This window comes from Papio anubis, chromosome 11 (genome assembly GCF_008728515.1).
Source record: "Papio anubis isolate 15944 chromosome 11, Panubis1.0, whole genome shotgun sequence".
Classification (NCBI taxonomy): Eukaryota; Metazoa; Chordata; class Mammalia; order Primates; family Cercopithecidae; genus Papio; species Papio anubis.
Genome location: NC_044986.1, coordinates 99,393,937 through 99,414,907, shown reverse-complemented (window position 1 = coordinate 99,414,907; position 20,971 = coordinate 99,393,937). Strand labels below are relative to the sequence as shown.

General features: G+C 43.1%; 1 protein-coding gene and 1 pseudogene across 18 annotated transcripts in view; one reads left to right on the top strand and one right to left on the bottom strand.

Annotated features, from left to right (window-relative positions):
* ABI1 (abl interactor 1) overlaps positions 1-13,133 on the bottom strand; it is a 112,376-nt gene extending 99,243 nt beyond the window's left edge. For all 18 annotated transcript variants that reach the window (XM_003903482.5, XM_009214130.4, XM_009214127.4 and 15 more), the window contains exon 1: positions 12,799-13,133. In XM_003903482.5, the coding sequence (XP_003903531.1) occupies positions 12,799-12,915 (117 nt within the window). In that variant the 5' untranslated portion in view covers positions 12,916-13,133. The remainder of the gene's footprint in view (positions 1-12,798) is intronic.
* Positions 13,134-20,632: 7,499 nt separating this feature from the next.
* Positions 20,633-20,729, top strand: LOC116269621 (annotated as a pseudogene).
* The last annotated feature ends 242 nt before the right edge of the window (positions 20,730-20,971 follow it).

Here is a 20,971-nt window from a genome sequence, read left to right as displayed (position 1 = left end):
AGCACTTTGGGAGGCCGAGGAGGGTGGATCACAAGGTCAGGAGATCAAGATCATTCTGGCCAACGTGGTGAAACCCCACCTCTACTAAAAATACAAAAATTAGCCAGACATGGTGGTGCACGCCTATAGTCCCAGCTACTCAGGAAGCTGAGGCAGGAGAAATGCTTGAACCCAGGAGGAGGAGGCTGCAGTGACCCAAGATCCAGCCACTGCACTCCAGCCTGGGAGACAGAGCGAGATTCCATCTCAAAAAATAAATAAATAAATAATAAATTAGAGCCACAAGTTTGGCTCTGGCTTTTGCATGAATCCACAAAGATAAAGGAAAAAAGATTATATGATTTATAGCATCCATAAGGTCAAAATATCTTGGTGAGGCCCAGCATGGTAGCTTACGCCTATAATCCCAGCACTCCGGGAGGTTGAGGTGGGCAGATCACCTGAGGTCAGGAGTTCGAGACCAGCCTGGCCAACACAGTGAAACCCTGTCTCCACTAAAAATACAAAAATTAGTCAGGCATGGTGGCATGCACCTGTAGTCCCTGCTACTTGGGAGGCTGAGGCAGGAGAATCGCTTGAACCTGGGAGGTGGAGGTTGCAGTGAACTGAGGCTGAGATCGCACTACTGCACTCCAGCCTGTATGACATAGCGAGATTATTATATTTTTTTAAAAGTATATATATATGTGTGTGTGTGTGTCTGTGTGTCTGTGTGTGTGTAGAAGCAAAGCTTTTCCTAAAACTTCCACCTGACTATAAAAGGAATGTATTGCAATTCTCCTCAGTGATGTACATATTAATATATCACATATTCTTCCCATCTTGCAGCACCGTACCTCCTCACCCAAAAACCAAAAATGAGAGTGGCAGATTTTCATAGAGATAGGACCATGCCACCTTTCTTCTTCTTCTTTGTGGTAGTGGGGCAAGGTAGGAGAGGCAGGATGGGTGGAAGAAATATACAACTGAGTTGAAAAAAAAAAAGGTTATGTATACCACAAGGTATTAATAAGCACTAACAATAAAGCCACTCATGCAAGCAGTCCCCAAGTTATGACAATTAGCTCATACAAAAGTGATTGATTCAGACCTATAACTCATTTATCTTATATTTAACCACTCATCCAATGGTTTCCGTTGATTATGCAAAATGTGTCTAGACAAATGAACAGAATATGTCAGGACACAGCAAAAGCACAATTTCATCTTACCAGTGTTAAATTTAAAACACGGTTTCTATTTTCAAATCCGGGAAACACTGACCTGATCTTCTACAGTTTAGTGACGGCAGTTCAAGTATGTTTTTGACTAAGACTTCATCTCCTCCACCTTCCCTTGCACTTGACACTACTCACAGCTCTCTCAAGCATGCCTTTGTTATCTTTCTGTTTCTACTACCTATATATCCCTTGCCTCCCAATCCCCCTTCCCCTCAACTGTTTACATTAATGACTCGGCTAAACTCATTCTTTAGGAGACACTTGCCCCGAGAACCCCCAAACACTGTACTGTTCCTCAGAATTCTCTCTAAAAGTTCCTTTCAAAGAGAGAGCATTTTCAATCCACATGTCATATGTATTCAAAATTTATAAAGACTCTACACATATAAAAATACCAACAATCTATAATGCAGAAGGTTAGGATAGAACATCAAAATTAACATCAAAAGACACATGCACCTCATGCCACAAAAGTATATAGCCAGAGAAATTGGAATCCCTTTCCTCTCCTCTTCCCCCTTCCCTTCCCCGTTCTGCCCACACAGCCAGCTAGCAGTCAAGCTTTATTCCTATTCTCCAACCCACTGCTCTGCCAATCAATTCAATTGTGGAGGAGTAAAAGCTGGAAAGTGTCAGAAACCAACTGTGTACTAACGGCTGAAAAAGAGGGGGGTCTATAGATGCACTTCTGTGACTACAAATTACCTTCTGTAGGCGCATTAGCTTTATGCTGGAGGAAAATAGATACCAGTTAAATAAGCCTTCTTTGGATTCTCCTTTTCCCCCCAGCCACCCGTATCTCCTTCACCAAGGCTTGCTGATTCTTCCTTTTCAATCTTACTATAGCTATCTCAATTCATGAAATACTCTTTACAGTGAGACAAATGTGACAGTCCTCTAACTGGTCACTGTCCATCCAGTCTCCTTTCTCCAGTCCATCCCGCGCCAATTCAAGATGAATCTTCCCAAAGCACATCCTTTGTACAAAAACTGGAAAGGCAGAAAACAAGCATACAGTTTGAGGGGAGAGGATAAAAGCAGTATGGGGAGAAGAAGAGACATTTTAAGTTTGACTTTTAATACAACTGTATTGACTCTTTTACAGGAACATATTACCTAAATGCTTTAAAACAAAAAAATGCTGCTTGACATATGCTCTTTCCGTAAGCAATCTTCTGACTGCCGTCAAACTAAAATCAAAAACCTTTCAAAAATAACAATTATTTTTCTTCCATACAGAACATTTCCTCATTTAATTATAAATACTATAGACCAATTTTCCTTTTCTTAGATTTAAGGCTTTTCAATGATTTCTACATAGCCTATAAATAATAGAGACACAAGGCAGGGTGTGATGGCTCATGCCTATAATCGCAGCACTTTGGGAGGCCAAGGTGGGCGGATCACCTGAGGTCAGGAGTTCAAAACCAGCCTGACCAATATGACGAAACCCCGTCTCTACTAAAGCTACAAATGCTAGCTGGATGTGGTGGCATACGCCTGTAATCCCAGCTACTCAGGAGGCTGAGACAGGAAAATTACTTCAACCCAGGAGATGGAGGCTGCAGTGAGCCAAGATCACACCACTACACTCCAGCCTGGACAACAAGAGTGAAACTCTGTCTCGAAAACAATAATAATAATAATAATATAGACATCATACCACCACGTCATAATACCTAGCAGACAGTCTTCCATAGAGTAGGCAATTAACTATTTGTTGAATGAATTTCAGTTCAACAAATCCCAATAGCCTCAAACACTCCTCTTTTTAGAAAAGAAAAATAATAAAGAGTCACAGTCTACCATGATGAGTTCAGGCACTAAAGATTTTGGAAAAAATGGACAGGCATGGTGGCTCATGCCTGTAATCCCAGCACTTTGGGAGGCCAAGGCAGGCAGATCACCTGAGGTCAGGAGTTCAATACCAGCCTGGCCAACATGGTGAAACCCTGTCTCTACAAAAACCTACAAAAAGTAGCCAGGCACAGTGGCAGGCATCTGTAATCCAGCTACTGAGGCTGAAGCTGAGGCAGACAGACTTGCTTGAACCTGAGAGGCAGAGGTTGCAGTGAGCCAAGATCACACCACTGCACTCTAGCCTGGGCAACAGAGCTAGACTCTGTCTCAAAAAAACAAAAGATTTTAGAAAAACCACCACCAATTGCTACCATCACCTCTAGACTAGCCTCCCTTCAATCTGTTCTGAACTCCTTCCAATCTGTACTCAATCCTCCTTCCAATCTGTTCTCCACGCTAAACAAGAAGAATCTTCATAAAAAGTAAAAAAGGTATGATCCCATTAAAACTTTCTTTTTCTTTTCTTTTTTTTTTTCTTGAGGCAGAGTCTCACTCTGTTGCCCAGGCTGGAGTGCAGTGGTGCGATCATAGCTCACTGCAGCCTCAAACTCCTGAGCTCAAGTGATCCTCCCATCTCAGCCTGCCAAGTAACTGGGACTACAGACTAAGCTATTATTTTTTTTTTTTTTGAGACAGGGTCCTGCTTTGTTACCCAAGCTGGTCTCAAACTCCTGGGTTCAAGCAATCCTCCTACCTCAGCCTCCCAAGTAACTGGGATTACAGACTTGAGCCACTGCAGCTAGCTCACAATAGTGTAATAAAACTAGTTAACCCATAAAGGAGAGATAGGTCAGTTACTAGATGGGTATATGAACTCAAAAGAGTTTTCAAGTATGGCAGCAATCTGAAATGTTTCCATTCTGAAAACACAAATTCAGTAAACAGAGGAGGTATAAATATATCAGGAGCATAAGGTTTATGAAAAGGCAGGAGAGAATGTGACCCCGAGTTAGGACTTTAGCTAGGAGGAAGAACGCCTCTCTTCCATTATAAAAAGGAAGTAGAATAGGGTGAGTGAGGATAGCAGGTTTGGAGATGCAGTGGTAAGAAATTATAGGTCTTATATGATGAAGTCTATTTTCTCTATGAAACAAAAAACAAGAAAGGAAAGAGTCAGATTTCAAAAGGGGATAAAAAATTTAAAATAGTTTGTGGTAAGTGGAAGAATAAACTGGCGAGGTTATCTAGTGGGATTGCCTAACTATGCTGAGGGCCCACTTTTGAGTAATAATCACGATTTTAAAATGACACCCGTGAGCTGAGCATGGTGGGAGGGGCTTGGGGGGGAATGTCTGTAGAACCAGCTACTCAGGAGGCTGAGATGAGAGGATTGCTTGACCCCAGAATTACAAGGACAGCTGGGGAACATAGAAGACCCCATCCTTCATAAAAATTAAAAATAAAATGGCACCCATGTACTCTTTTCTCTGCATTGCCTTATTAAAATAAGCATCTGGGCTGAGTGCGGTGGCTCACACCTGTAATTCCAGCACTTTGGGAGGCCAAGGCCGGTGGATCACCTAAGGTTGGGAGTCCGAGACCAGCCTGACCAACATGGAGAAACCCTGTCTCTACTAAAAATACAAAACTGGCCAGGCGTGGTGGTGCATGCCTGTAATCCCAGCTACTCCGGAGGCTGAGGCAGGAAAATTGACTGAACCCAGGAGGCAGAAGTTGCAGTGAGCAAAGATTGTGCTATTGTACTCCAGCTTGGGCAACAAGAGCGAAACTCCGTCTCAAAAAAAAATAAAATAAAATAAGCATCTGTTGTTACAATTCTTAAGTTGCTAATATTTGACGTAGTAGAATGCACCTTTTTCTATATGATGTAATATATACATTTCTGATGTTTAAGTGGAGGGCATTAATTTCTCAAGGGTTCTGAAAAAGTGCCACACTCGCCTTTCCATAGAAGGAAAAATAAAATGTACCAAATACAATTTTGTCAAATAATGTAGAAATTATTAACAAAAATTAATTATAAAGCATTGAGGAAATGAGTGAATTAAAGGTAAATTGAAGTTTTTCAAAAATATGTTTTTGCTGGGCTGGCATGGTGGCTCACACGTGTAATCCCAACACTTTGGGAGGCCAAGGCAGGAGGATCGCTTGAGTCCAGGAGTTCAGGACAAGCCTGGGCAACATGGCAAAATCCCATCTCTACAAAAATTACAAAAAATTAGCTGGGTGTGGTCCCTCATTAACAGATTTTCTTCATAAACACAGGTTCACTACCAACTATGTCTGAGAAAGTTTTATTTTGTAAATGGAGAAAATTAGTAGATCTAAAGTTAAAAGTACTTATTTGGGTTGACACACAGTAGTCAAATTTCAAGTCTCCATTCTAAGGGATGGATGTTTACTGTTAAAAAGACCAAGTCAACTATTTCCTTTAAAAACAAAATTCAATAATTGCTACTTTCCTATTGTCTTATTTCTCAATGATGTCCTTTTTTTAAAAATCCCTTATTTCTAACATGATGTCTTATTAAATACTAAGATCTACAGAGTTTGTAGTTCTGGGGTTTGACTATTATTTCTTCTACAATCAAACCATAATTTCAATAAATATTACAATCAACACAAGATGATATTACGAAAAATATACAAACTCCCAATCAAAACTTTTTAAATGCTTCAAAATTAGCATTTAACTATCATTTTTACGTTACTTTTTTTTTTCTTTTTTTGAGACGCAGTCTCGCTCTGTCCCCCAGGCTGCCAGTTCTGTGGCATGATCTCTGCTCACTGCAAGCTCCGCCTCCTGGGTTCACGCCATTCAGCCGCCTCAGCCTCCTGAGTAGCTGGGACTACAGGCGCCCATCACCACACTCGGCTAATTTTGTTTTTGTATTTTTAGTAGAGACAGGGTTTCACCGTGTTAGCCAGGATGGTCTCGACCTCCTGACCTCATGATCTGCCCACCTCAGCCTCCCAAAGTGCTGGAATTACAGGCGTGAGCCACCACGCCCAGCCTTTACCTTACTTTTCATGACAACACTATTTTCATGGATTTTATAGATTTGTATCTGCACAATCTCCTAGAGTTTGATCCAACCTCTTATCCCAATATGAACACTCTTCCTTTGTGGCTAACGTATTTTTGACTGTTAACTGTCTTAATTCTTAGAACATAATTTCACTGAATATAAATAAGGTTAGTGTAAATGGCCACACAGCAGATCCCCAATTGCCTAAATATCTCCTTTCCACAAGGACTATTAGCATTCCTGAGCTATCAGAATCAACTGGAGAAAGGAGAAGCACATAAGAAAAATTTGAAAGTATCCTAAGGGATTATTTCAACAATTTTCTAAGAAAACTCTCCAAAAGACAGAAGCATGCTAAAATTGAGGTTCTAAACAGACCAGGACTAGAGAGAAGTATTACATATAAAGCTGTTATTAGTATTAAAGCTACAAAAGAAAAAAGAGACATTAGTTTTAATACAAATTTTCAAATATTATGTAGCCCTAAAAATATTCAGTATTCACCTTGAAAGTATTAGCAAGAACTGATATATGTGATATGAACTTTCATAAGAACTGATATGCTAGGTCCACAGACATGGTATGAAAGAAAAGAAAAAAAAGAACTGATATGCTAGGTCAGATCCTGCTCTACCCAGCCCTGTATAACCTTGACACAACAGTATGAATAAACATGTAATGACATGGCATGGGTCAATTTAACAAGGATCTCCCATAAAATTATCTAGCCTTCTGTTAAATACATTTACATTTCCAACCTATATCTCTAACTTTGCTAGCCACTGTTTTACTCAAACTTCAAAGTGCAATTCTAAGAATTCAAACCATTCCAGTCTATCCTAACCTCCTGAATCACTTTGTTTCTCTCCAAACCTGGTTTGTATAGAAATCACATCTACCCAGAATATTTCAACACATTTTTTGTTAATCTCTACAAATTCCTCTCCAAAATTTCTTAGCACAATTGCAACACAGACTAAGAATAGAAAAAAAAAACAGGCAAGGATGCAGGAAAAGAAAAAGGATCCAGGGAGCTCAGTGAAAAACTAGCCTATACAGCGTTCAGTATCCCTAATCTGGAAATCCAAAACCCAAAACTTTTTGAGCATCAACATAACACTTAAAAAAATGCTCATTAGACTATTCTGGATTTCAGATTTTCAGATTAGGGACGCTCAACCAGTAAGTATATAATGCAAATAATTCCAAAATTCAACAAAAAAATCTGTAATCTGAAACATTTCAGATGCCAAAGTTACCATCCTCTGGTGATATGGGCAAGTCCCTAAATTACGAACATACCTCTTCTTATATTCACAAACTGGAAACAATGGTAAAGAGTTGTTAGGTTCCCAGGCTTGCCCAATACAGTCTATTCTGTTAATTCCCCAGTATTCCTAAACCAGTCTTGAGTTCCAGATTCATTCATGTGGAAACAGTATGATATGAAAAGAGAACAACCTATGGAATCTGCCAGAGTCAGAAGGAAGTCCTGACTGCCAATTACTAACTCTATGACTAAACAAAACTTAACTTTTATGAGTCCTAATTTCCTCGTATACAGTTTGTAAGGATTAAAGATAATACAAAACCAACTAGCAGAGACTGCAATGGAGCAGGTATTCAATAAATAGAGGCAATTACATTCCCCTCTACCCTTATCTATTCGCACACTGTTTTTATCCCCTATGTTGCCCTAAGAACCCCATTCAGGTCCTGGCGTGGTAGCTCAGGCCTGTAATCCCAGCACTTTGGGAGGCTGAGGTGGGTGGATCACCTGAGGTCAGGAGTTTGAGACCAGCCTGGCCAACATGGTGAAACTCCATATCTACTAAAAATACAAAAATTAGTCAGGCATGGTGCTGGGCACCTGTAATCTCAACCACTTGGGAGGCTGGGGCAGGAGAATCACTTGAACCCGGGAGGCGTAGATTGCAGTGAGCTGAGATCCTGCCACTGCACTCCAGAGAGAGACTCCATCTCAAAAAAAAAAAAAAAAAATCCCATTCCAGGCTGAGCATGGTGGCTCACACTTATAATCCCAACTCCATGGGAGACTGAGGAGGGTGGATCACCTGAGGCCAGGAGTCCAAGACCAGCCTGGTCAACATGGTGAGACCCTGTCTCTACTAAAAATGCAAAAATTAGCTGGGTGCAGTGGCACGCACCTGTAGTCCCAGCTACTCGGGAGGCCGAGGCAGGAGAATCGCTTGGAGGTTGCAGTGAGCTGAGATCGTGCCACTGCACTCCAGCTTAGGTGACAGAGTAAGGCTCCGTCAAAAAAAAAAAAAAGAAAAAAAAAAACCATTCAGGATTTATTAGATGCAATTTGGGATTTGGAATCGAGAAAATCTGGGTTTGATTCCAGGCACCACCTCATACAAGCTACTGAACTTTAGGTTGGGTATTTAATACCTCTGAACCTCTAACTGTCCATCAGTTACTCAAAAAAAAAAAAAAAAGTGATGCAGTTTATAAACTGGCATAAAGTGTACAGTATCAGAAATGTTAGCTTTTACCTACTCCAAAGAGATCCTGCTCAAAAATTACCTGCCTTCTGAGATTAAATGTGCTAATGTAGCAAATGTCACAGGAGGAGGAAAGCAAGCTGAAGTGAGTAGCTCACAGTAACATACTGGGATGATATCCCCTTCATACTCCCAGACTTTAGAACATACTTGTTAACCCAAATAAAGCTCCTGGTAGAACTCCAGACAAAAAATAAAATTAAATTTTAAAGTTAAGCTGTATGAAGACTTTTCTGTCCTTACCCCCAGCCTACCAATCTGCATCCTGACAAATCTTCTTAAGCAATTTCTACTCCTTTTCACTCAGCTTTCCTTCCTATTTCCCAAAATAGTTCCCATAACAAAGGCAGTATGAACTAACTCTAAGGTAGAGCACAGAGAACTGGCTAAACATGTGTGTTCAAGTTAAGCACTGTCCTTGGCATGAAAAATTCTATCTGGTCGTATTAAACAAAGATGGAAAAGTCTCCTCTGTATGTCTACATAAATACTATACAAAAACACTTTCAGCCAGGCATGATGGCTCACACCTGTAATCCCAACACTTTGGGAGGCCGAGGAGGGCAGATCACCTGAGGTCAGTAGTTTGAGACCAGCCTGGCCAACATGACGAAACCCTGCCTCTCCTAAGAACACAAAAAATTAGCCAAGGGTGGTAGTGGGCATCTGTAATCCCAGCTACTTGAGAGTCTGAGGCAGGAGAATCGCTTGAACCCAGGAGGCTGAGGTTTCAGTGAGCTGAGATTATGCCATTGCACTCCAGCCCGGGTGATAGAGCGAGACTCAATCTCAAAAAAAAAAAAAAAAAAACGAAAAAACACCTTCTGACAAAGTGCAGTGGCTTATGTCTGTAATACTGGCATACTGGGAGGCCAAAGCAGGCAGATCGCTTGAGCCCAGGAGTTTGAGACCAGCCTAGGAAACATGGCAAAACCTCGTCTCTACAAAAAAAATACAGAAATTAGCTGAGAGCGGTGGTGCGCACCTGTAATCCCAGCTACCTGTGGGGGCTGAGGTGGGAGGATCTCCAGAGCCTAGGAGGTTGAGGCTGCAGTAAGCCATGATGGCATCACTGCACTCCAGCCTGAGCAACAGAGCAAGACCCTGTCTCAAAAACAAGAAAAGAAAAAAAAAAAAGGAACGCTTTCTATTTTTAATATTATTTACCCCATGGCAACTTTCAAAACCCTGTCCTTGCACACACGTGTGGTCTCAGCTACATGGGAGGCTAAGGTGGGAGGCTACATGGGAGGCTAAGGATTGCTTGAGCCCAGGAGGTGGACGCTGCAGTGAGTGGTGTTCACACACCAATGCACTCCAGCCTGGGTGACAGAGCAAGTTTCTGTCTCAAAAAAAAAAAAAAAAAAAACAAGAAAAGAAAGAAAAAAACTGTCCATTTTAACGTAGAATCTTTTCAGATGTTTTGCTATTAATAATACAATCTAATAAAGTCAACAGAACCAAAGAACTAATAAACTGCCCCAAGAACTTAAATGCACCACAGCCAAAAGAGTTTCTCAGCTACACACCTTAGTTAAACTGGGCTGCACTTTCAAACTGTAGAAAAATGAAATGAAAAGTGAATCTCAGAACAAAAATCACCCAAGCAATAACTTAGCTCACCTTATTTAAAAATTCTCAAAGCACATGTGAACTGCATACTTTCACTGAGAAGAGGTATATTTATGAAGAGTATTAGTTATAAATAACCCAATCAGGTCCCAGGAAGGATATAGAAAGACCTCAACAGGCACCCTAATGGATATTTCTAATATTATTCATTCCTCATTCTTAGCACCAAAGTCATCAGCACCACCTACCACATCAACTTCCACATCACTTTCTGAGTCTGACCCTGTCTGAGTACCTTAGGGAGGCAACTAGTGGCCTGGATCATGCAGCCCAATGAATAAACGCTACTAAGGTATTTAGATCATCATTGCTTTGTGTGAATTCTTTTTTTTCCCCTCCCCCTCCCCAGTAAAAACAAAACACCTCACTGGTGTCAGATTTAGAATTATACCCCACCCCGCCCCCGCAAAAAAAGAAAATAAAAAAACGGGGCCTGCACCATGGCACTAACATTTTATAAAGTGAGAGACTGTATGAGAAATAACATGACTTAATTAGAGATATTAGCAAAGAAGTTTTAAAGTGCTTCAAAGTTACATGATCGTAGCAAGAGGAGTAAAGGAAAGGGGTCAGAGAGGGGTAAAAAAAAGCATTACAGCATACAACTACCTGAAAAAGAAATAGTACACAGGTTAAAACACGTTTACAGTTACCAAGAGTTGCCAACACATAGTTACCACACTATATACTCGTCAGATTTCCCAACACGCAAAAAAAGGAGCCACCCTGTATGAAGTACTTATCTACTGACTTCTACAGAGAAGACATAACTTTTCTGGAAAGGGAGCAATTTAACTTACTGTGCTCTCCTTTTGGCTTTCAAAAATCTTTAAAACTTTCAGCAAATTAAGGTTCTCCTCAATTTCAAGGCTTTTCATGTTAAGTTGAATAAAAGTTGCCTATTTTTAATATCGATAAACTACAAGATCACTTTTATATTTGCAAACTATACCCACTTTTCTACTCGATTTTTAAGTTTCGAAGGGCTAAATATAAAGTTTGCATAAACAAAGTGATACAGTAGATGTGACAGGTATTCAACAAGTTTACTTATCCGAAGAATTCCTAAAGTAAAAACTTGACAAAAAAATTGTGAAGATAAATTCCGAGTAGTGCTACTGAAGATACAATGTTACTAACATCAAAATTGAGAAATATTCAAAACATTCTGAAAACAGCATCTCCTTCTAAAAATAAAGAGGGAAAGCATTTGCCAACACACAAACATTGGTTCTTAAAAATTATAATCACATGGGAGGCATTTCTATAAATAATTTAGTTCTGAATTGCAATAACCCTAACCTTTCAAAGCACGTTCTGGCCTTGCCTTACCAAAAGCAAGAGCATTTCTGGTGGCTTTATATTTATACAAAGGACTGTGCTACTTTGTTTCTAGTGCAAACTGTTGGTTTACACAGTTAAAGGTCTTCAAAACAAACTACCACACACAATTCACTTCCAATCATCCAAAAAGAAATGAACAAACCAGCATCTGTCACAAAGTCCCAAGAGTTTTCTAATTTACAATAACTGATATTTTTACGTTGTAGTTCGGAGGCTACCTCTGTTCATTTCTGTACTTGGATTCATATACTATACATTTACTTAGCTTGTTAAGAGAGAAACCTCAGAAAATAAGCAACCAGCGATGACACCAGTTTATTATAAGTTACTTATGAAGCCTACAGTTCAAGAACTTTTGGGAGAAGGGAGAGTATTTAAGCCGTTTTTCCAAGGAGTTGAAAACAATTCGTGTTTGATAATTAATGATAGCAGCCCTAACAACCTCTTAGAATACATTACGGTGGGGCGGAAGCGAAAACGATGGCGGGGGGTGGGAACCCGACTTGAAAATGGACAAGCAGGCAGATTTACAAACCTTCAATTAAAGGAATTTTAAGATTAACTTCTCTCAAACGCCCTCCCTCACTCCCCACACCCGCTTCCTCCTCTCCTCTGGGAGGTCGGTGTAATGTGACTCATGACAAATTTTTTTAAAATAAATAAATAAATAAAAGACACACCCTCTGGGGGCTGAAACTGACATAATCGCCCCCACCCCACCCTCCGCCGACACACAACACACACCCCGCTGGTCCTATCCCTTCTGCGGCTTCAGCCTGGTCCCTGCCCTCTCCTCTCCCCTCTCCCGTCCTGGACCTCCTCTCTGGGCGCAGAGAGGCGGCGCGGCGGCAGCAGGGGGGTCTCCGGGACGCCAGCTCCGTGGACTGGAGGCTACCTGGGGGGCGCGCGACCCCGGTGGCCCGGCCCTGGGGAAAGCGGACGCGAGGGGGGCGCCGGGCTGCGGCGGGCTCCCGGCTCCCTCGCCCATTTTCTCTCCCCTTCCATCGATTTCCACCACCACAGCCACTTCCTGTATCGCAGCCCGACTCCCTCAGCCCGGCCACTCGCTCTGTCCCCGGTTGGGGCTGGGGTTGGGACTGCGGTAGGGGCTCGGGCTGGTGGCAACCGCTGAGGTCAGGGCAGTTCCCCACCCCGCCCAGTGGGCTGGTCACTCCGGCGGGTCCTCGACCCGGCCAGCGCCCGCCGGCCGCCAGCGCGCCTCACCTGTATGTAGTTGTTTTCACAGTAGTCCGCCACCCGAGTCAGGTTCTGGTAACTCTCGATCAGCGCCCTCTTGCCAGACGGGATCTCCTCCTCTAGTAACATCTGCAGCTCTGCCATTTTCCACCCCTCTGCATCGCTTCCTCTAGCGTTAAAGAGACAGAGGCAGCAAGGTCCGCCGAGGCTCCGAGCACCTCACAGCCCGGATACAAACCGACTACCCGCCCTCCCGCCTGGTATTGTGGGACGGCACCTCCTCCCGTTCTTCCTCACTCTCTCGGGTCTCCCTCCACCCACTTCGCGCAGCCGCCTGAACCTCGTTCTCTCGCGAGTCTTCATTTCTGCCACCTCCCCCACGCCGGGCCGCGGGATTTTTTTTTCTTTCGCACTGTCTTCTGGGAATTGTAGTCTCTCTTAGACTAGGCTGCCCGTCCAAAGCGCATGCGCGCAGACACCTCCGAAAACAACGAGGCAGAGCGCAGAAAGCGGAGACCGAAGGTGGAGGGAGGGGGCGGTGTTGGGGGGAAGTCCGGAGTTTCCTCACAGCTCCGGAAGGTGGCGCCACAGGGTGATTCTGGGGGAATGAAATCGGTTCCCCAAGTTTCATGTGAAACTTGGCAGAACTTGGTTAATTAGGAAATGCCAGTGAATCAGGGACATCCATTCACAGAAGGATTAAAAAGGGACAGAGTATGGAAAACTAGATTTTTACTTCCTCTGCCTTCTTAGAAATAATGCGAGTCAGGTTTTACTTTCTGAGCTTCCGCCCCCATCAATTAATTTAAAATTTAGCAAAGATTTCTTGATTGCCAGCTGTTTACTAAGCAGTGTACTGGACACTGGGGGTACAAGTTGAGTATGAAAACTCCATACCCTTAAAGACTCGATTATAAAATAAACATGCATAGCTTGTAGGGCTTTCCTGTCCTAATTTCTCTTTTCTGTGACTCTCCTTGGCATGTAATCTTCCTACACTTTTAAAGTCAAGTGCACGGTTTTTTAGGGGTGGGGGTTGTTTGTTTGAAACAGGGTCTCACTCTTACCCAGCCTGGAGTACGGTAGCGCAATCACGGTTCTCTGCAGCCTAGACCTCCTAGACTCAAGCGATCCTCATGCCTCAGCCTCCGGAGTAACTGGGACTACAAGCGAGGGTCACTACACCAGGGCTGAGCTTTTTAAATTTTTGTAGCGACAGGGATCCAATTTTGTTGCCCTCGCTGGTCTCGAACCCCTGGCCTCAAGCAATCCTTCTGCCTCAGCCTCCCAAACTGCTAGGATTACAATCATGAGCCACCCACGCTGGCCCTTCGTTTTTTGCTTCTGGATTTTTGTTTTGTTTTTATCACCTGCTTTGGAATAGTCTCAAAAGGCCCTATATTTAAGCTCTTCACTTCAACGGGAACATTAAATGCTTTGGATATAATCAGCTATGAAAAGTGTTGTCCAAAGGCCGAAGAGGAAACTAAAGATCATTGTAAAATCCATATGTCCATGTATCTCCATAAAGTCATTTAGAATCAAAATAACTATAGGATTAACAACATCATTCAACCAAATTAAAAATTGCCATCACCAGGTATTTATTGAATATTGCCTTTACTGGGGCCTTATTCAGGGCCCCAGGGAACTAGTTTCCCTCCCCAACCTCTGAAAGGAAAAATTCAGTTTCCTACTAAAAGCGTTAACTTCCCCTTGCCACCAGATTCTCCATCAAGGATTCTGTGGTCTATAAATCAATAATAAATGTATTACTTTCCATGCTATCTGGAACAGGTATAATAGTTATCTTTTGATATTTATCGTTAACCCAAACATGACTTAATCCAAGTTATTGAAATTTAATGTATTATTGATCTTGGTCTCTACTTGAGGTTTAACTGTACAAATCACTCGGTTTGCATATATCCAAATATTGACACATTTCAACAACATTGGGGAAATGATTAGGGAGGTGATACTGATTTACTATTTTCAACGTACTTTCCATGCAGTTGAGCTATGAATGAATAATAATAATAATCATGATAAATACAAACAAAAAGTACTGTCAGATTTCTTCTCACAACTCTGAGAGATAATATAAATATTATTTTCCTTCTTTATCAAATAAGGAAATTTAAGCTTAGATAGGTTAAGGAATTTAGCTAAGGGTACTGAAAATGCCGTCAAGTTTCCTAGGTTACTGATTGATATGGTTTGGATCTGTATCCCGGCCAAATCTCATGTTGAATTGTAATCCCTAACGTTGGAGGTGGGACGTGGGGTAAGGGTGAATGGATCATGTGTCAGATTTTTCGTGAATGATTAGGCAGCATCCTGTTGGAACTCTTCCCGTGATCTCCAGTGAGTTCTCCTGAGATCTGCTCATTTATAAGTGTATGACATCACGCCTGTAATCCCAGCACTTTGGGAGGCCGAGGCGGGCAGATCTCGAGGTCAGGAGATCAAGACCATCCTGGCTAGCACGGTGAAACCCCGTCTGTACTAAAAATACAAAAAAACCTTAGCCGGGCGAGGTGGCGGGCGCCTGTAGTCCCAGCTACTCAGGAGGCTGAGGCAGGAGAATGGTGTGAACCCAGGAGGCGGAGCTTTCAGTGAGCAGAGATCAGGCCACTGCACTCCAGCCTGCGCGACAGAGCGAGACTCTGTCTCAAAAAAAAATAAAAATAAAAAAATAAAAGTCTATGGCAGCCCAGTGCAGTGGCTTACGCCTGTAATCCCAGACTTTGGGAGACCAAGGCGGGAGACTCACTTGACTCCCAAAATGGGAGACGAACATGATGAACTACTTCCGCTTGAGTTCCAGACCACCCCGGGCAACATGGCAAAAACCCATCTCTACAAAACACACGAAAAATTAGCCAGGTGTGGTAGTGAGCACCTGTAGACTCAGTTACTTAGGAGGCTGAGGTAGGAGGATTGCTTGAGCCTGGGAGGCAGAGATTGCAGTGAGCCAAGATCACACCACTGCACTCTAGCCTGGTTGACAGAGGAAGACGATGTCTAAAAAATAAAATAAGAGTATATGACACCTCCCCGCCTGCCTCCTACTCCCCTCCTGCCACGTGAGACACTTCTCTTCGTCTTTGCCTTCCCGCCATTATCGGAAGCTTCCTGAAGCCTCCTGGAAGCAGAAGCCGCTATGCTTCTGGTACAACCTGCAGAGCCGTCAACCAATTAAACCTCTTTTTCTATAAATTACCCAGTCTCAGATAGTTCTTTATAGCAGTGCTAGAATGGACTAATACAGTGATATTTCCAAAATCCAGTGGATAGTGCAACCTTGTACAAATATTTGTGGCTCATGTAAAGTTCACTCAAAGAACTTATCCCTCATGCCTTAAAGGTGAGGAGGAAAAGCAGGAGGAGAAAAGGGAGGAGAAAGAGGTGGAAGAGGAGGGGGAGGAGGAGGAGGAAGAAGGAGAAGAAGGAGAAGGAGAAAAGAAAGAGGTGGGGAGGAGGAGGAGGAGGGGAAGAGGAAAGAAGGAAGAAGAGGCAAACCAAAACCTGGGAGAAAATATCTGCAAAACAAATATCTTGATAAAGGAGTTGTACCCTAATATACAAACAACTCTTACAATTCAGTAATAAGATGACAAACCAGTTTTTAAAACAAGCCAAAAGGCTAGGCGCAGTGGCTTACACCTGTAATCCCAGCATTTTGGGACGCTGAGCCAGGAGGATCTTGAGCCTAGGAGTTTGAGACCAGCTTGGGCAACAGGCTGTCTCTACAAAATGTATGTATTTTTTCAAGTAGCCAGGCACGAACTGGGCACAGTGGCTTATACCTGTAATCCCAGCACTTTGGGAGGTCAATGTGGGTGAACCACTTGAGGCCAGGAGTTCGAGACCAGCCTGGCCAACACGGTGAAACCCCATCTCTACCAAACATAAAATACTAAAATTAGCTGGGCGTGGTACCTAGGCAGCTGAGGCAGGAGAATCGCTTGAACCCAAGAGGCAGACGTTGCAGTGAGCTGAGATCACGCCACTGCAGTCCAGCCTGGGTGACAGAGGGAGACTCTCATCTCAAAAGAAAAAAAAAAAAACAGGCACGGTGGCTCACATCAGTAATCCCAGCACTTTGGGAGGCTGAGGTGCGCAGATCACCTGAGACTGGGAGTTCGCAACCAGCTTGACCAACATGGAGAAATCCCGTCTCTACTAAAAATACAAAATTAGCCGTGCGTGGTGGCACACGCCTATAGTCCCACCTACTCAGGAGGCTGAGGCAGGAGAATCGCTTGAACCCAAGAGGCAGACGTTGCAGTGAGCTGAGATCACACCACTGCAGTCCAGCCTGGGTGACAGAGGGAGACTCTTATCTCAAAAGAAAAAAAAAAAAACAGGCACGGTGGCTCACATCGGTAATCCCAGCACTTTGGGAGGCTGAGGTGCGCAGATCACCTGAGACTGGGAGTTCGCAACCAGCTTGACCAACATGGAGAAATCCCGTCTCTACTAAAAGTACAAAATTAGCCGTGCGTGGTGGCACACGCCTGTAGTCCCACCTACTCAGGAGGCTGAGGCAGGAGAATTGCTTGAACCCACAAGGCAGAGGTTGTGGTGAGCCAAGATTGCGCCATTGCACTCCAGCCTGGGAAACAAGAGCAAAACTTTGTCTCAAACGAATAAATAAATAAATAAATAAATAAATAAATAAATAAATAACATACTGTATGATTCCTCTTCTATGAAATTTTAGAAAAGGCAAAATTACAGTGATAGAAATCGGATCAGACTTTGCCAAAGGCTGGAGTAGTGGTGGAGTGACACCAAAGGGATGCAAATGAACTTTTAGACGTAATGGAAATACTCGGATGCAAGTGAACTTTTAGACGTAATGGAAAAATTCAATATCATCACTGTACTGGGGGTTACATAACTAAATACATTTGTCAAATCACATTGAATTGCACACTTTAAATCTGTGCCTTTTGCCAGGCGTGGTGGCTCACGCCTGTAATCCCAGCACTTTGGGAGGCCAACACAGGTGGATCACATGAAGACATGAGTTCAAGACCAGCCTGGCCAACATGGTGAAACCCCATCTCTATTAAAAATACAAACATTAGCCGGGCGTAGTGGCACACACCTATAATCCCAGCTACTCAGGAGGCTGAGGCAAGAGAATCACTTGAACCTGGGAGGCGGAGGTTGCAGTGAGCCGAGATCACACCACTGCACTCCAGCCTGGACTACAGACTGAGACTCCATCTCAAAAAAAAAAAAAAAATCTGTGCCTTTTATTGCAACTAAGTTATACCTCTGAGCCGGGCATGGTGGCTTCCCTAGCTACTGGGAAGGCTAATGCAGGAGGAGCCCAGGAAGCTAAGGTTGCAGCGAGCTATGATGGCGAACCTTCACTCAAGTCTGGGTGACAAAGCAAGATCCTGTCTCAAAATAAATAAATAACTTAAGTATATCTCAATGAAGCTGGACAAAGAAAATGCAAGTAGGGAAACAATTCCTTGCTTCAAATAATAAGAAGGGGAAAACTGCATATTTCTGTTGCCTTTGATGTATGGTGAAAAGTATAAGTGACTAAAAGTTCAAGAGTTAACATTAAGAATTGCAGATAGGGCTGGGTGCAGTGGCTCACACCTGTAATCCCAGCACTTTGGGAGGCCAAGGCAGGCGGATCACCTGAGGTCAGGAATTCAAGACTAGCCTGGCCAACACGGTGAAACCCTGTCTCTATTAAAAATACAAAAATTAGCCGGGCATGGTGCCAGGTGCCTTTAATCCCAGCTACTCAGGAGGCTGAGGCAGGAGAATCGCTTGAACCAGGAGGCGGAGGCGGAAGTTGCAGTGAGCTAAGATCATGCCATTGCATTCCAGCCTGGGCAACAAAAGCAAGACTGCATCTCAAAAAAAAAAAAAAAAAAAAAAAAAAGAATTGCAGGTAGACACTGTGACACTAAATTAAGGGCATCACGCTAACTTTTTCAGTTTAACTTCTCTCCCGTAATATGCACCTTTATACTCTTTATTGAGTTAGTATTTTTCTGTGGATTTTGTGCAAATAAATTATACTGAAATGCCTTTCAAAGAATCCCAACAGAATAAGGAAAAACAGTGGCTATATATACCTAATGCTGTATTCCTAGGGCTAAAACTGTAAATCGGACCTTGCACATTTCATTTCATGGATGTCTACTCAGACTAATCAATTTGGTCATGAAAAACCGTGTGTAACTGAAAATTCGGCACATATGCATGAAGAGAAATTGAAATTTCTGTATCTCGCTCAGAAATAGCAGATTGCTAGCCATCATAAAGACTCACTTCAGAAGAATTAAGAGATGTTCCAGGCGAAATCATAATTTGGATTATTTTGGTACATAATTGCTGATCTTATTATCTAGCACACCGCACCCTGAGAATCTCAGACTTCTAAAAAGTTAATTCACGATATGGTATCCTAGAACATTACATTGGAAGTGAGTGGTCCACAGACCAGAATGTAGAGTAGCAGTGAGAACTAGTGGAAAGAAACCAGGGGTCAGGCAATCAGGGTTTTCCCCCTAAATGCGCCTGCCTCCTCAACCCCTGCCACCCCAGGCACCCACCACCACCACCACTATGTGACGTGACCACCTTCTCCATGAAAACAGGTAGGGAGGAGTATATTACTCTACCAGGGCTGCCATAACAAAATACCACAGACTGGGTGGCTTAAAAAACAGACATTTATTTCTCACAGTTTTGGAGGCTGGAGGCCTAAGATCAAGAAGTGTGTGGGGTTGGTTTCCCTGAAGTCTCTCTTCTTGGCTTGTAGATAGTCGCCTTCTCACTGCGCCCTCACCTGCACCCACATCCCTGATGTCTCTTCCTCTTCTTATAAGGACAACATTTATACTGAATCAGGGCCCCACCCTAAAGATCTTATCTTAGTACTATCTTTAAAGGTACTGGGGGTTAGGACTTCCACATGTGAATTTGGCATGATCTTGGCTCACTGCAATCTCCACCTCCCGAGTTCAAGTGAATCTCATGCCTCAGCCTCCCGAGTAGCTGGGAATCCAGTCACGTGCCACCACACCCAGCTAATGTTTGTATTTTTTGGTAGAGACGGGGTTTCACTATGTTGGCCAGGCTGGTCTCAAACTCCTAACCTCAAGTGATCCAATCACCTCAGCCTCCCAAAGTCCTGGGATTACAGGCATGAGTGACCATGCCCAGCCATGGTATTTTTTTTTTTTTTTTTTTTTGAGATGGAGTCTTGCTCTGTTGTCCAGGCTGGAGTGCAGTGGCATGGTCTTGGCTCACTGCAAACTCTGCCTCCTGAGTTCAAGCAATTCTCCTGCCTCAGTTGCCCAAGTAGCTGGGATTACAGGTGCCTGCCACCACACCCAGCTAATTTTTTGTATTTTTGGCAGAGATGGGTTTCACCATGTTGGCCAGGTTGGTTTCAAACTCCTGACCTTGTGATCCGCCCACCTCAACCTCCGAAAGCACTGGGATTACAGGCATAAGCCACCGTGCCTGGCCAGTATGGTTATTAGATGAGTAAATCTCTTGTTAATTTTGGAAGCTACTGAACCAACATCTCCTCCAACATCTCCTTCTCCACCTCCCTTTTCAACTTCAGTAAGATATTGTAAGCATTTGTAACAGAGCAGTTTCTGGAGCAGTTAAGCTGGCCAGGTGTAACAAGTACCTCATTCTCTGAGCCTAGTGGTGAGCTGGGAGCTATTGATGGTCTTCCCTGAACTTCGAGTATCAAACTCTTCCAACGGTTTTATAAATCCCTTACTGCTTGAAATAGCTATAGTAATTTTTGTTTCCTGACTGAACTCTGATACAACTAAAAAAAACACATTTAAAAGTTCTGACTCTTTCATAGTTCATGATGATTGGGTTTTCACACTATGTGTAAGATGTGCCTCCATCAAACCTTGTTAGAATGTTGGCATGTTACCCATCTGATGTGGGGGAAAATAAAAGTTCGATGTGGTCCCAGCTACTCGGGAGACTGAGCCAAGAGCCCAGGAGCCAAGAGCTCGGGAGACTGAACCTGAGCCCAGGAGTTGGCGCTGTTGTGTGAAATGACTGGACTTGTGAATATCGCTGCACTCCAGCCTGGGCAACACTGTGAGACCTAGTCTCTGAAAAACAGTTCTAGAGACAAATGACAATCCACATAAAGTTAGTATTTCTTTCGTTGGAAGTT